Source organism: Sciurus carolinensis, chromosome X (assembly GCF_902686445.1).
Source record: "Sciurus carolinensis chromosome X, mSciCar1.2, whole genome shotgun sequence".
Classification (NCBI taxonomy): domain Eukaryota; kingdom Metazoa; phylum Chordata; class Mammalia; order Rodentia; family Sciuridae; genus Sciurus; species Sciurus carolinensis.
In genome coordinates, this window is record NC_062232.1 from 64,889,550 (window position 1) to 64,905,363 (window position 15,814).

The window sequence follows — 15,814 nt, forward strand, 5'->3', positions numbered from 1 at the left end:
CTTTCCATAGTGTTCCCCCCTCCCTGCAAATATTTGGGTTAGATAATAGAAGAAATAGCAACAATTTACAATTACATACTAGTAATCACTTCAATTTTCAATAATTAGCTTAAGTCAAATTCTCATAAGGAGTTGAAAAATAAATCCCAGGACTCGTCCAGGTTGAATAAATCTTTAAAGTTTTGTTTTTAATTTTCAATCCACTTTCCTGAGTAAAAGTGTATATGGATGATAGGAAAAGGAGAGAGGAGGAAAGATGTAATGGCTACAAAAACAAGACTAATCCAGATTTAATAACTTAATAAGTAATGATGAAATGGTTTTATTTTTTGTGTCTCTGGTTAAAACTATTACTAAGATTCTTATATAAAGTCAAGCAAAAATCTTTCAGAAATTAGATATAATAAATTTTATAGTTGAGTTGTTTAAAATTAAATTTTTTTTCCAGAATTCCAGTCTGGAAAAAATTCTCAAATGATGCTTTTAAATTTTACATGCAGCTTTTTGCATTGTAGCCATTGTATCTTGTCCATCTTTCACAGAATGTTTCAACAATGCATTTTTCAAACTGAAGAATAGTGGGGCAACAGAATACAGTTATCTTGAAATGCACACCTGTTTAGCAGCCAAAAAACTGCATCATATATTCCCCTCCCCCTCAAATCACAAACTGTCTGAGGCATTTTTCTCTGATAAAGACGACACACTGAATGAGGTATCATCAGGCTCCGGTGAGGCATGATTGAAATCCATCTCTTCTAATTCAGGAGGTAAATCTGACAGCAGTGCCTGAGTCAGAAAAATCAATTTTTTGGATTAGTATGTGGATAGATTTTTTCAATTTAATGTTAGTAGTTGTAGTCCTCTAATTCTGATTTATTTTTATGGACTTAAAGAAAGAACCATTTATGTTTCAGGATCTTATATAATAACTTACCTAAAAGAAAAAATATCTTCATACACTAATAAGAGGTAACAAATTACTAGGTGTTGGGAGTGTGGATTATGTAGAGTAGAACCCTGTCTAAAGGAGAAAATTAGGAAGGAAATGAGTAAGTATTCTGAACAAAGTGCTTTGAAGTGTCTGAATTAAGTGATTTTCAAACTGGTTTTGAGTGTTCACTGATCACTGCTAAAGGATTTTAAAATTGTATTCTTTATTAATATTCATGCCTGGTTTTGGTATACTTTAGAGAAAACCACATTTCACAAAGGACTATATTGTTCTTCATTGGGAGAGCGAATTTAATAGTTAGGAAAGAAGTTCAGTTATTCTACTTTAGATTAAACTTTAACAACTTCAAAAGACCAACTGATTTTTTTCTCTTTCCTTACACTATGTCCATATCAGATGGTCAAGCACCCGCTAGGGCCAGTTGAATCATTAAATCTAGCTCTGGTAATGATGTATCTAGAGGCTGCTCATTAGAATAAGTTGAACATCATGAACCAAGATTTGCCATAGTCTAATTATTTAATCTGGAGTTGCAGAACATGCATCTAAACTAGAGAATTAAATAATTTATCCAATTTTATGTGCTGATGGTGCTGATGTTCACTTGACCATAAGAAATTGGACCTAAACGATTGATTTTCTGATCCCAATGCTAAAAATAGTGTAGCATATCTGGAATTTTTAGACAGCATTACTTGTAGTGTGGGCTTTGGGCACAATAGTAAACAAGGACCAAGGGAATAGGAACAAACGAAAGCTTGCCACTATCCAATTAAGGAACAGAAAGCCAGGGCCTGTTGGAGAACATGTGAAATCCACTGTTGAAATGAGACAGTTTTCTCCTATTTTCTTTATTAAAAGAAGTGACAGTTATAGATCCTATACCTTTTGCTGTGTAGCAGAGGCAAGGAGTACAATTTTCTCTTTTTTGTCTGACTGTACAAGGAAAATCTACCTCCTGAGATAAAATTGTTTTATTTATTTTATATCATTAAGTTGTTCTTGCTGAAATGGAGAATATTTACACAGTAAAGTAACCTAAATTATTACGTGCATTCTAAGATGCTGGGATCCAGTAATAGGACACAGAGCTATTTTTTCTAGAAGAATGGGATGCCACTAACCCTGTCCAGGTTCTACAGAATTTTTGCTTGAATTGACTGATCAGACTATGAATAATAAATTATGGGATTTAGTTCACTATGCAATTTTGAACATACCATAGTAAAGAGGGAAAAGTCCTCAATTAACACACATTGAACATGTGCATAGAGCCCTGGAAAGTTAAATGGATGAGAAGACTCAATGATATTCTAAATTCTAGTAAGGAGTCCTAGAAATCAGAGAAACACTATTATTAATTTCTTTGCAACTGTATTACATGTAGTTGACTGACTAAATTGAGTATAGTAAGAAATATTAAAACTTTACTATCTGAGGAAGTATACAGTATTACTAATGCATAAAGACCACTTCAGCATTCTTCTTTTGATAATTTGTTAGGCATCAGCATTGCTACACTGGACAAATGCTCAGACAAATGCCAATTGCTGGAACTGCTTTTTTCATCAAGGCCAACATAAATACAACTTTCTTTATTAAAGTTTCTTCATCAATAACAACTATCTTCAGGGTCTGACCAAGTGCCATTCTTCCCAAGAGTTAATTAAAGTTTTTCCTAAATATATGATCAGTCTCTATAACACTGTAGAACTTAGGGTATGAATGCCAAGTTCTATAATGTTATCATTATTATCTTCTTTGCAAAGTAGAGAAATTAAAGTTCAAGAAAAGCAATTGATCAGGTTAGGATCTCATAGTGAATTATTAGGGGAAGAAAACCTTATGGCTTAGAACAATGATGGCAACATTATTTTGATTTAAAAATGGCCACTGATTTAAAAATACCTTTGGCAAATCTTACATTTCAATCAGAGAGTACCATATTGGCTTAAACCCTGAAATTCTTTACCAGGAAAATAATTATGGACCACTTATTTCATTCAACTTCCAAAATAAGATTAATGGAAAAACAATAAGAATTTTTTTTAAAAAAAGAAACCACTGATACAATGGTTCTCTTTTATTAGGTAGACTAAAATTATTTCTGAAACTGAATCTGTAAATATTTCATAGTGTAAAAGATCAGTAATTTAAGAGATCACCTAAATTATTTTTGTGTACTACCATGGGTGTCTTCTATACTTGAGACCATATTTTGAGATTCATTATCCCATCTCAACTATGAAAGTCATGAAAATCAGTAGTTTGTATTTTGGGTGCTGATTATGCAGGGTATGACATTTAGCAAAATTTTTATATCACTTTGTCTTTCTTTCAGTCAATTTTTTGTCCATATGTTCGTTCATTGACCTTTTATCAGAGGAAAAGTAACAGAGAAGGAGAAAAATAAAATACAGATTATTTTATTATTTGCTAATGGTAGTGGGGAAAGAAGCAAGATAAGAATGAGATATAATTAGAATAAACTGGAGTCTGTAAAATTACTAGATGTCAGGAGACAGGACTAAATATACCAATTAAGTACTAGTTAACTGGACATGAAAATGAATGAAAAATATGCTAGAGTTTTTGAGACCAATTTCACACTCCACATTATTCCATTGGTTGGACCTAATTTTTTAGTTATTTAACATTTAGAGCATTTTTGGGACTATGTTCAAACTACCATTCTTGTTCACTTATAATCTGCATTTTAGGTTCCTAAAAGAACAAAAACATTTTAATATGTCATGAAATATGCATATATCACATGATAAAGCAATATGCTGAAATAAAGTTGACAAAAGTAACTAAAGGTTACCATCCTGATGTTGGTGGGCTGAAGGAATAAAATTCATGAAACTGGACACATAAAGTACATGCTATTTTGAACTTCATGAGTATACTCTTCTAGTTTAAATTTTGTAGTTCAACACATCAGTTAATAATATAAAGATTTTTTCCTTGAAAAAAGTGGAATTATGGAATGTTAAAACTGAAACCTTTCCCCCTAGAGAAGATGGGTTAGGGTATGTATGTGCAGTCTTGCTTGGGTGTAGGGGATAAATATTTGCACTTCTGACATTTCTCACTGAATAAAAATTTCTGAGACTGCTTCCTAAATAATGGTTACCTGTGTCTCACACTACTGATAGAACTTCTCAGACAAGAATTAGTATGAAACTATATAAATAAGGCAAATTTGGTATGATTTATTATTAAGTAGCACATTTAATATACTTCTATAATTATTTTCAAGATGAATTAATGATTATATAGATTTCACATGAAAATATGAGACAGCAAATGTTACTTGGAAGGTATTTGTAAACAAAAGTCCATAGCAAAAAATAAGGAACATTTCATCTTGGAGTTGGGGTCTGAGACAGTTTACTTAAATTGAGAAAAGTAAGTTATACATTATGGTCACAAAGAATTTCTCAAAGTAATTTCATATTTTCTTAGTGATGAGCAATAGATCAAAGAATAGAAGGTATTCGAACATTTGTGAATTCTCCTGGGGGCTTGCAGGTAATTAAGATGCAGAAGAGAGGTAAGTAAATGTCTCATCACTTTCACTCATAACATTTTCCTAAAATGTGCCTCTCTAGTTAGGGTAACCCTGTCTCTACAAATATTTTAGGGTACTCCTTAAAATCAATTCAAAATCAGTTTTCCCTAAATTCTGGTCTGGAATTAATAAAGTTTGGAATCTATTATTTACATTTTCCACTATAGTAGCACAAAAACCTGAACAGCTTTTCTCAAGAAAACTTAAAAATGTCATAAAGTAACAACCATTTCTCCTCCATGTCAAGCAGGAGTATAAAATAACAAAAGATATGAAGAACCCAGGTGTGACATGCCATTTTTCAACATGATGCATTATAGCTTACTAGTCTCTTTGGGACCTACCTGTTGTTGTTCCTTATCATCGGATTTCATAGCTAGTATCAAGCTTCGAACAAAAGTCTGAAGTTTAAAGTATTTTTGCTTTTGAATCTCTAACTCATTTTCAATGAATCTGACTTCTTCATTCTGAGGGAAAAAATATCAAACAAAATTTACCTATGTAAACAGAAATGTACATGTTTGAAACACAATAAAATTCTAAAAGCAATCAAATCACAAGGAAAACAAAGAAAATAACAAATGTTAAAGACATATAAAGCACAGGAGGAAATTATCCTGTTACTCAATGGCTTCCTTTCACGCAAATCACCAACAAAAAATACTTTCAAGGTTAAAAATAAAATCAAATAAATTCCAATAAGAGTAAAACCAAGAAACAGTTTTCTTCTTGGAAAGACTCTTATTATATCAAACAATTAGCATTTGGATTAGGATTAAGAATGTATGAGTCCAATTAACTCTAAGAGCAATAGCAGATACAGCAATGCTGGATATATCATTCATAAAGTCAAATACTGAGAACTACAAAGGTTATTTTATACCAAGATTGGACTGGTATTACTAAAATTGTAAGAAGTTTGCTTAGCTCCCCACTTTGAGGAGTCTGGTAAACTATGGAGAGTAGGAACATACCTCAAAATTGTAAAAGCTATCTATGCTAAGCCCATGGCCAACATCATTCTAAATGGAGAAAAACTGAAAGCATTCCCTCTAAGAACTGGAACAAGGCAGGGATGCCCTCTTTTACCACTTCTATTCAACATAGTCCTGGAAACTCTACCCCAGAGCAATTAGAAGAAAAATTAAAGGGATATAAATAGGAAAAGAAGAACTCAAACTATCACTACTTGCCAAAGACATGATTCTATATTTAGAAGATCCAAAAAGGTTCACCAGAAAACTTCTAGAACCAATAAATGAATTCAGCAAAATAGCAGGATATAAAATCAATATCCATAATCAAATGCATTTCTATACATTGATGATGCATCCACTGGAAGAGAAATTAGGAAAACTACTGGATTCACAATAGCCTCAACAAAAAAATAAAATACTTGGGAATCAGTCTAACAAGTGTTGAAAGATCTAACAATGAAAACTACAGAACACTGAAGAAAGAAATGTAGAAAACTTTGGAAGATGGAAAGATCTCCCATGTTGTTGGATAGGCACAATTAATATTGTCAAAACGGTCATACTACCAAAAGTGCCACACAGATTTAATGCAATTCCTATTAAAATGACATTCTTTGTAGAACTAGAAAAATCAATCACAAAATTCATTTGGTAAACTAAGAGACCCAGAATAGTCAAAGCAATCTTTAGCAAAAAGAGTAAAGTAGGAGGCATCTCAATACCACAATGTAAATTCACGTGAAAAAAAAGTTATCAAACCTTACCTCATATTATGAACAATATTTAATAAGAAAAGGATATATACCTAAATGTGAAACCTAAAAATGTAAGACTGCAGAAAATTGGAGAAAAACTATGACCTTTGGAAAGGGAAAAAAATTATAAAAGGACATAAATAGCATGAAACTTAAAGATTCCATAATAAATTTACTCATCAGAAAACACTGTAAAGAAAATAAAAACACAAGTCACATATTGGGAGAAAATATTTGCAATTCACATATCTGAAAAAAGGACTCATATCCAGCATGCATAAAGAACTCTTAAGTCCCAATTATAGGCCAGATGTGGTGGATCCTGTAATTCCAGTGACTCCATAGACTGAGGCAGGAGGATCACAAGTTTGAGAACAGTCATGGTAACTTAGTGAGATCCTGACTCAACCTAATAAATATAAAGGGCTGGGGATGTAACTCAGTGGTAGAGGGCTCCTATGTGCAATCCCCAGTATTGCAAAAAACAAAACAAAACAAAAAAGAATTATAGAACTTCCACAGACTATAAAGCAGGCAATATATTTGAATACATCAGCAAAGAAGATATATGAAAAATTATTCAGCATGTAAAATATATTTAATATAATTTTCCATTAAGGCAATTCAAATTAAAGCCACAATGAAGTACTGCTACTAAATTACTACAATGGCTAAAGTTAAGGAAATTGATAATACCAAGTATTTGTGAGAATTTGGAATAACTAAAAGTTTCATACACTGCTGGTGAGAGTATAAAATGGTACAGTCATTTGAAAAACATTTTTTTCAGTTTATTATAAAATTTAATACATTCATTCTTGCCCAGTAATCCTACTCTTAGGTAGTTAACCAAGAGAAGTGAAAACACGTCCCAAAATACTTATACACAAACATTTATAGCATTTTTATTCACAAAATTCCTTAACTGGAAACAGTCCAACCTTCATTAGCAAGTGAATAAACAAATTGAGGCAATATTTACACAACCGTTTGCACTTGTCAAAATTTGTCTAATTGTATAGACGTGATTTTTTTTCCATGTGGAAATTATATATCAGTAAACCTATTAAGAATACAAGCTATGCAGTGGAGTATGAAGGCATGATTTAACCTGGAGGCTACAGCAAGATTGTGAGTTTGAGGTCAGTCTGGCCAAAATAGGGAAACACTCCCTATTACAAGAAAAATAAGAGTGCTGGGGTGTAGCTTAGTAGTACAGAACATTCTTGACCCACCCGGGTTCCATCTCCAGCACCACAAAAACAGAATGAAAACAAGAAAAAGCAACAATGAAACAAGAAACCCACAAAAAATTCTGAAGAAAAAAAAAAACTTTCTTCCTCCTAAGGATTTGTACCCTTTGACAATCAATCATCTCCTCATTTCCTCACCCCTCAGTCTCCAAAAACCACAATTCTATTTTCTGTTTCTTTGAATTCAATTGTTTTAGATTCCACATATAAGGAAGAACATGAACTATTTGACTTTCTGTGCATGAAATCAATAATTGTCTTCAATTCCATCCATGTTTTGCAAATGACAAAAATTCTTTGTTTTTTGTTAAGCCAAATAGTATATGTGGTGAGGTGAATATAGTAAATGATAATTTATCGTACATTTCAAAATCACTAAGAGAACAAATTTCCGATGTATTTACAACAAAAATCACATTTGAGGAGATGGATAATTTAAGTTGTTTGCTATAATTTTTCTATATTTGATTTTTAAATAATAACACTTTGTACCTCACCAACATATACTCAAAGAGTATAACAGGACCTTTAACAGCGTTTGTTCAAAATGCTGCGCAAGACATATTAAAATTAGTTAACTCCATGGTGATTTTGTTGTTTCAATTGGGAGGATGCTGTGGTATTAATCCCATTCAATCTGTGAACATGTTTATTGTGCCATTTATTTCATCACCTTAGTTTAGAATGTATTTGATAAAACTGCTTCATTTTTAGATAATTTAATATCAAGTAAAACATCTGCACAAGCTAAATTCCTATCCAGAGGCACTCTACAACAATCTAAGCTAAAAGTAAGCATTGTAATAAAATTCAACATGCTCCTGCCACAATACATTTTACTAATTCTAAACCTTTGTTTTTTATTAGTCAGGGCATTGTCAGAGCAGCAGTATACTGAAGTGCTGACCAGGAAGTCTTTTTGAATACAGGAGATAGCTATCATCATTATTGTAGTGTCTCCATTTGAATACACAGTCCTCCTGTGCTTCTCTCATGTTTCATCAGAAAACATTTTAAATCATTAATTCAAATTTTCCAAATTCACAAAGAATCTTTTGGTATGCAGATCTCTAACTTTTCAAGCAAATAATTCTCCTCCTCGGTATTTATCAAATATTTCAAAAGCATAAACATATTTAGGACAATTTAATATTGCAGACATTTTCTTCCTGGAGCTGCATTTTGTAAGCCTATTAAACACTTCTTATATTACAAGTGGTAATTTATGTGTTTTTAGAGATTTTCCTAAGGAATGGAATGCTTGTGAGTAGAACTAGTAAAATAACACTGAACTTCACAAAACAAGGTATAGCTTATTTTTCTTGCTAAAATCCTCCCCCCATTCCCAGTAAGCTTTGTCAATACTTCTCCAAAATGATTGTAGGGAGCACTCAAGATTCCATGAAGACCGGAGCTTTGATCTCTGTGTAAGCTATTAATGGAGGGTGGTGGTTAGCCTGAGGTGCTAATTTATGATACAGTTATTCATGCCTCACTGTGCCCATCAACTTGTCTCATCAGCATTTTGTTTTAGTTAGAACTCATAGCAATATGATTTTCCAGTAATGCATTTCAATCAGAAACTCCGCTATGCCCAAACTGAGTATTGATGATTTTATAGTAATGATTATCAAATGCACCATATGGAATATTCTTTCATTATACTGCAGTAAGTCCCATGAAGAAATGAATTCCATATGGGAAGAAGATTTTTAATGATATAGCTCCTGATCATCTTTGATTTTATAAATGAGAACTGACATAATAGAAATGCTAGTATTTCATAATATGAATTCACTCATTCCTTAACTCACTCAGCAACTAATCACTGAATATCTATGTGCCAGGTTCTCCAATAGGTAACAAAAGATAAGTAAAAGAAGTCTTTGTCTTCAAGAAGATTATGATGAATATACTTAAGAAATCAACAATGTGATTTTCATCCCCAAATAACATTAGCAGGCATATGTAAATGGAGTATGGTACAACAATTTTCTCTCAACTGTTCACTTTTCTAAACTGGTAAGGATGAAATCTGCAATAACAACTGACATATGAGGTTTCATATATTTACTTTAGAATTTAGCTAACAGAATTCATAGATGAGGTGAACGAAATATTTATAAAATGATTATAAAATGATATTTTCTATATAGGTATGTATCTTTGAGAATTAAAGAAAAAAGTTGGTGTAAGATGGTGAAGTGTTATAAAGGGTATGTTTAATGGGACAGAACTTCCTGTTCCCACATTTACCCCAATGGAAATCACTGAATTACTAATGTCCTTTAGAGTTCAGTAAAAATGTTCATTGATATTTCTGGACTGGACACTCTGCTATGCCCTTTTGGTCTTCAGCTTCAAACCTTCTCAAGTCCACTGTCATCCCAGAGGGGAGAGGTCTTGGAAAGAATCCTCTGAGTCTTGAGCCCGACCCTATCTGACCTGTTTGAGAGTGCTAAGTAGAGCAAACTTAACAGCTGTGCAATCCAGTCTTCTTGTCTGCAGTTTCCATAGTCTGTGCCAAGTTGTGGCCTGCAGAGTCATTTTAATCCTTAACTGGGAATTTAGAAATATTATATGACCGTGTAGGATAGCTTAGCATGATCTCTTGTACTTCAGAATGAACAACTTTATAATTCTGTTAGCTGGAATACAGTTTAAATACAGGATCGTATTGTGCTCTTTGACCAATTGGCAAATAAATTTCAAAAGACAATTTCCTTCTGTGTTTACAATGTTCAATATTTTAAAACCTGACATGTTATGAACATTTGGTAAACAGAATCTGTTGAGTGACATAAATTTCAATTATAGTAAGACTGAAGATTTTTTGAGAAAATGACAGCTGTTGTCTTTTCTGATAAAATGCTATTTTTGATAACATCTTAAGATTACTAGTCTCTTATTTGAACACTTGGAAATATTAAAGAACCTTTGTGTTTGGAAAGAAGTACTATGTAGCCAAATTTTCAGAAGATCCCAAATTTATCTAGTTAGAGAGGATACTGGTTAAAAAAAGGGATAGCATTTATAAATCTATGCAGAAAACATATTGACATACAGATTGATAGCTTATGTCAAAATTTAATAAAAACATAATTATGTATGGCACATTGTCAAAGGAAGCCTTTCAGTTTAGTAACAAGTGACATTAAGAAAAGGTCATCTCTTTTCATATTCATTCTGTATTTACTTTGGGAATTGTTTTTAAACTTCTTCTAGAACAGATATATTATCATATTTTTAAAGATGGTCTTCAGAAGAAGTAGCAATTCAAGATATAAATATCAGGGATCACTACAAAAAAATCTCTGCTTTACCTTTGATTTGTTTTTTCAAATGGAGTCTCATTATGTTGCCTAGGCTGGTCTCCAACAAGAGCACTCAAGTGATTGTTCCATCTAGTCTCCCTCCTGATTATTTGGGGCTACAAGAATGTACCACCACGCCCCACCACTAGTTAAAAAATGAACATTCGCTTTAAAAAGGCTTTTCCATGTATTTCATATTAACTACCTTGCTGTACATCAATACTTACTCTTGGTCAGCAAACTCTACTTAAAATCATACCCACTTAAACCAGCCACCAATTATTAATATGTACAGCACTCTGATATTTAAGTTGCCTGAGAGAATCAGTGCAGAGCTCCAGAATGCTTAATCTTTAAAATGGGAGTAACACAGGTACTGTAAAAGTCTGCCTCATTTAATACTTTCTCTGAATAAATTTAGAATTTGAAATTAATTTTACCTTATAATCCAAGAGAGAATTCACTTGTTCTACTTCAGAATTACTTATCATGTCACTTTCTTCATCATCAATAATTTCTATTTTCTGTAATACAAGTAGAGAAGTTTCCATTAATATTTATCAGATGATTTTCACTGTATTCAACAATGTATAGAACACACATAATCATGGTTTAGGTTTAGCAATTGAGTTATCTAGTTTAGGTTATCTGGAATAAATTAACTGCCTCCACAGAGTTACTCAGTGTTTTTGTGCCCCTTCCTTTCACATTTAATTGATGACTGTTTAGAATATAGGAAATTACTTTAATACTATTTAAATTAGAAAATTACTTTTCACAATATCCTTGGGGAAAAAAAAAGCAGGCATTCGATTCTGCTTAAATAGCGCCCTCCAGCGACAGAGAACTCACTTCCTATATGGGTAGTATATTTTAATGGCAAAAATATTATTGATAGGAGGCACTTAATTTTCTATCTTCTCAGACCTCTTTGTTACTTCTGATGTAAAATGTTAACATATGATATATTTCAAAGCAAATACAATTTTTAAAAATTCACATATTTACTTCACTCTATTAGCTAGACAATTGAAAGCAGATATCTATGATATAATGATGAAAATTGCATGGTGATTTTTTTCTTCACTAGACACTAGGGAAAGGAGTGAATAGGTGAAAAACACAGACAAAAATGTCCTTAGCTTTAAAATGAAGGTACAACATAGCTTCTGCAGCATCTTGCACAGAGTAGGTACTAATTAAATAAATGTCAAAAGAATGAAAAAAACTGCTCAGTCCTGATGAAAAGAATGGCCAATAAGCTATACATATGAGGGTAAGGCAAATTCTCTAATCACATAACCCTTTTTTAAAAAGCAAAAACCAGAAGACAATATCAGCTCTAAATTTTTCTTTTGTGTGTAAAAAAACACAGTTAAGAATTAAAAACACCCGGAAACATTTAAACTCTGCCAACCCAAAAGGACATTTAAAAAAAGGAAAAACTAAGCAAGACCTAGTCACTAGACAATGTTTTAAGAACAAGTACATTAATAACAGCATGTGGTAGATAGAATTTGAAATTAGGCTTCCTACCCAGCAATATATATGGTGATTAAAAGTAGCAAACAAACTTGGAATGATCATATTTGAAATATTGCCTACGAGGATATGATGCCATTACAGGGTTTCTGACCTGCAGGCTTCTGAATCAGAAGGACAGCTGCAATGAAATTGCTTTCTACCGCTGCCTGGAGATGAATCTAATGTTTTGTTTTCTATTATAATCACTATAAACTTGGAACTTAATCATGTTGGCTCTCCCTAGACCTCAGATATGATACTTTTTTGATGTTTTTCATATTCTCTAACTATTTGGATTGGTTCTGGGAAAAAGGAGCTAGGCAATCCAGGAAGGAAGGCACCAAAGGCCACTATATAGATTTGTGCATATAAATAGGTCTTATATGTCTGTGTGATTTGTCATCTATGAATAATTGGGGGCACTCCAAAGTTACAGGCAGAGGAAATCAACCTTTGAAAGTTTGGAGCTTTGTCTCTAAAAATCAATTGTTCTTGAAAAATTAGGTGCCTAAGTGATTTTGAGTCATTCCATGATATGACTTCATTCATTATCTTCAAATGTATGCTGCAAGGGAGTTTCAATGCAGGCTAAAATGAGCATATCTTCAGGAGAAAGAGGTTTCAATTTGTATATACTTGCATATAACTTATATACTATGATTTAAATCTATAGCATTAAGGAGATTATTAGCTGGCGGAATTATTTAAGAATATTAACAAAATCCAAAATTCTAGAAAACTAATATTTTTCACTACCTAATGAAAGCATGAATTTGCCTCAAAATCAAAGTTTTTTTTTTTTTTTAAGGAAAGCAACCTGTTGAATTTAGTGTTAGAAGTGTCAAACATGGACTTCAGTCAGGACTTAATAAATGCAATCCTAAGCCACATTCTACACGTGGGAAACAATGTTAAATATTGTAGAAATTTAACAAATAAGAGCAAAACTGCATATTGTATGGGCTTAATTTTTATTAAACAGATGTGGCAGGATCACAGGGCCAAATAAATAATTTCGGTAATGGAAGTCTGGGTTAATTTTGATATCACAGACATTTTGGAACAGAAAAATCCATTACAGGGGCCTACTTAAAATGACTGCAATAAAGCACAAAATACTGATTCGAGGGCAAAAAAAAATTCACAAAGACATTTCCCATTCCCCTTTATGTCTGATTTTGTTTAACATTACCTTAATTTCTATATTATTTGATGAAATAAAATATAAACAAAAGCTTCTAAAACAGCTGCCGAGGGATCATCACTATATGTTTACATTTTCACAAAACCTATATTAATCCACATATAGCCTGACTCTGCCTGCTGTTAAAGTCTAATATTTTCTTTCTTCCTTTACCATAATTTTTAAGGTGAGTACCAGAGTTCAATTTAAGTAGAAAAAAATAACAGTTCTAAACATATTATAGATATGTATGGTCTACAGAGAGAAATCAGAGTGAGAAATCCTGGGCCTGGGATACAAGTGCCAGAACTAACAAAGGCTTCCTTCATGATCTCAGGCTAAACTCCATTTTAATTCTGCCATCTGTCAAATGAGAAGGAATCTGCTCTTTGCTAAGTGTTTTAGAGAAAAATAACATCATATATAAAGCTTCATATTTGTAAGTATTAGATTTTTTTTATTTGCAATCCCCTAAATAAGACACATTGAGGCATTTTAAATTTTATTTAGAAAGCATTAAAAATATCATTCAAAGATACATAAGTTCATTGGAAAAAAGCTCTGTTTTTCTTTTTGAAGTAGAGAAAGATGTTATTCTGACAAAGCTTATTCTGTCACCAACTGGAAATGTGTCCCTGAAATCCATCACGTAATGAGGAAAGAATTTCAAACTGTACATACCACATTATCTGCGGATACTGCATGGTGGTCCTCCTCTTTGTGAGCCCTTGACTCATTTGGAACAATATCACTGGGCTCTTCTATAGGGGAAAAAAAGGATGATTTCATTTTTCATACCTCAAAACTTAATATTGAGTGTGTTTTTTTCAAGATCACTTAAATAATGTCTCTATTGTAAAAAGACACAGATGGCAAATTCACTTCGCACATGCTTTAATGGGCAATCATACTTCTAATAATGTATCCTAAGGAAATAAGTGTGGATGGGTGCAAATACAAAGATGGTCTCTGTAGTGCTATTTAAATAGAAAAAACTGGAAGAAGCCTATCTTTTTAACAATAGACACTGTGAGAAATCACTTAGGACCTATTACTACAATAAATACTATAAAGCCCCTAAAAATGAAATAGAAGAATAGTTAGCAACAGGGAAATTTTTCATTATCTACCAGAAAGTGAAAAAATGAAGGCAATCAAACCTACCATGTAGGCACACATACTTCTAACTTTGAAAAAGAGAAAAAAAATCACATTTTAATGGAGGGGGGAAAAAGTGACATTATTTACACCTAAATGTTGCTGTTATTATCTCTGGATAGAGTTTTTTTCAATTTTATTCTTTTTATTATTGTATATAAATATTTCTACAGAGAACATTTATCTTTCATTATCATAAGAAAATTATAAAAATTCATTCTCCTGTATATATGCAAAGAGAAAAGGTTGGCAAAAATATCCCCTGATCTCTATTTCCAGAGGGGTTATCACAGAGAGGTAGGACTTATTTCTGTTTTTATTGTATTTGCCAAAATTTTCTACAATCAAGATGCACTCCTTTTCTTACTGAATTCAATAGTTTACAACAGCAAAAGAAAAAAATAAGAACAGTAATTCAGAGAAAAAAGCAGTCTGCTAGGACGCTCTTCATGCTAAATTATGGAAAGTGGCTAATTCAAGGCACTGTATATGTTATCACCCCTGTTTTATCCTCTACAATTTAGAGAAACAGGATAACAATGTCTTTCTGTTTCTCACACATGGCCATGTCTATCATTGAGATTATTTGGAAATGTACTAGTAGATTTTCTCAGTTCTTTGGCAATTGACATTTTATTTCACATTAAAAAAAATCAGCCCTCCCAAGATTGTTCTAAGTCCATTCCTTCCCATGTAAAGACATGTAAGAGTACCACATATGAGCATGGAAATGGTTAGAAGGAAAGCAGACAGGATTCAGGAACTCACTTATGAGAATTCTATGTGAGAATTCAAGTTGAAGAAGTCCAAGAAAACCTTAACAAGAGTTTTAATACAGTCTACTATAATTTAATTAATTTTTTTCTGACCCTTTTACTGGATTTATTTTAAAAATAAATTTTATTATGTATATTTGTGGTATATAACATGATACTATAATGCACATGTATATAGTAAAATGGTTAATTTAGTGAAACAAATTAACATATCTATCATTTCATATAGTTAACCCATCCCAGGCAACAGCAGCTATAATCATTTAGCAAAAATCCTGAATACAATTCACTATCATTAGCGATAGTTCTCATGTTTTACATTAGATCTTTCCACGCATTCATGTT

General features: G+C 32.3%; 1 protein-coding gene across 1 annotated transcript in view; it reads right to left on the bottom strand.

The window, feature by feature from the left end:
- Nucleotides 1-434: 434 nt before the first annotated feature.
- Nucleotides 435-15,814, bottom strand: part of Hdx (highly divergent homeobox) — a 127,361-nt gene continuing 111,981 nt past the window's right edge. The window contains exons 7-10 of the mRNA XM_047536614.1: nucleotides 14,217-14,296; nucleotides 11,269-11,352; nucleotides 4,874-4,996; nucleotides 435-789 (exon numbers count right to left, since the gene is read on the bottom strand). Coding sequence (XP_047392570.1) covers nucleotides 664-789; nucleotides 4,874-4,996; nucleotides 11,269-11,352; nucleotides 14,217-14,296 — 413 coding nt within the window. The 3' untranslated portion in view covers nucleotides 435-663. The remainder of the gene's footprint in view (nucleotides 790-4,873; nucleotides 4,997-11,268; nucleotides 11,353-14,216; nucleotides 14,297-15,814) is intronic.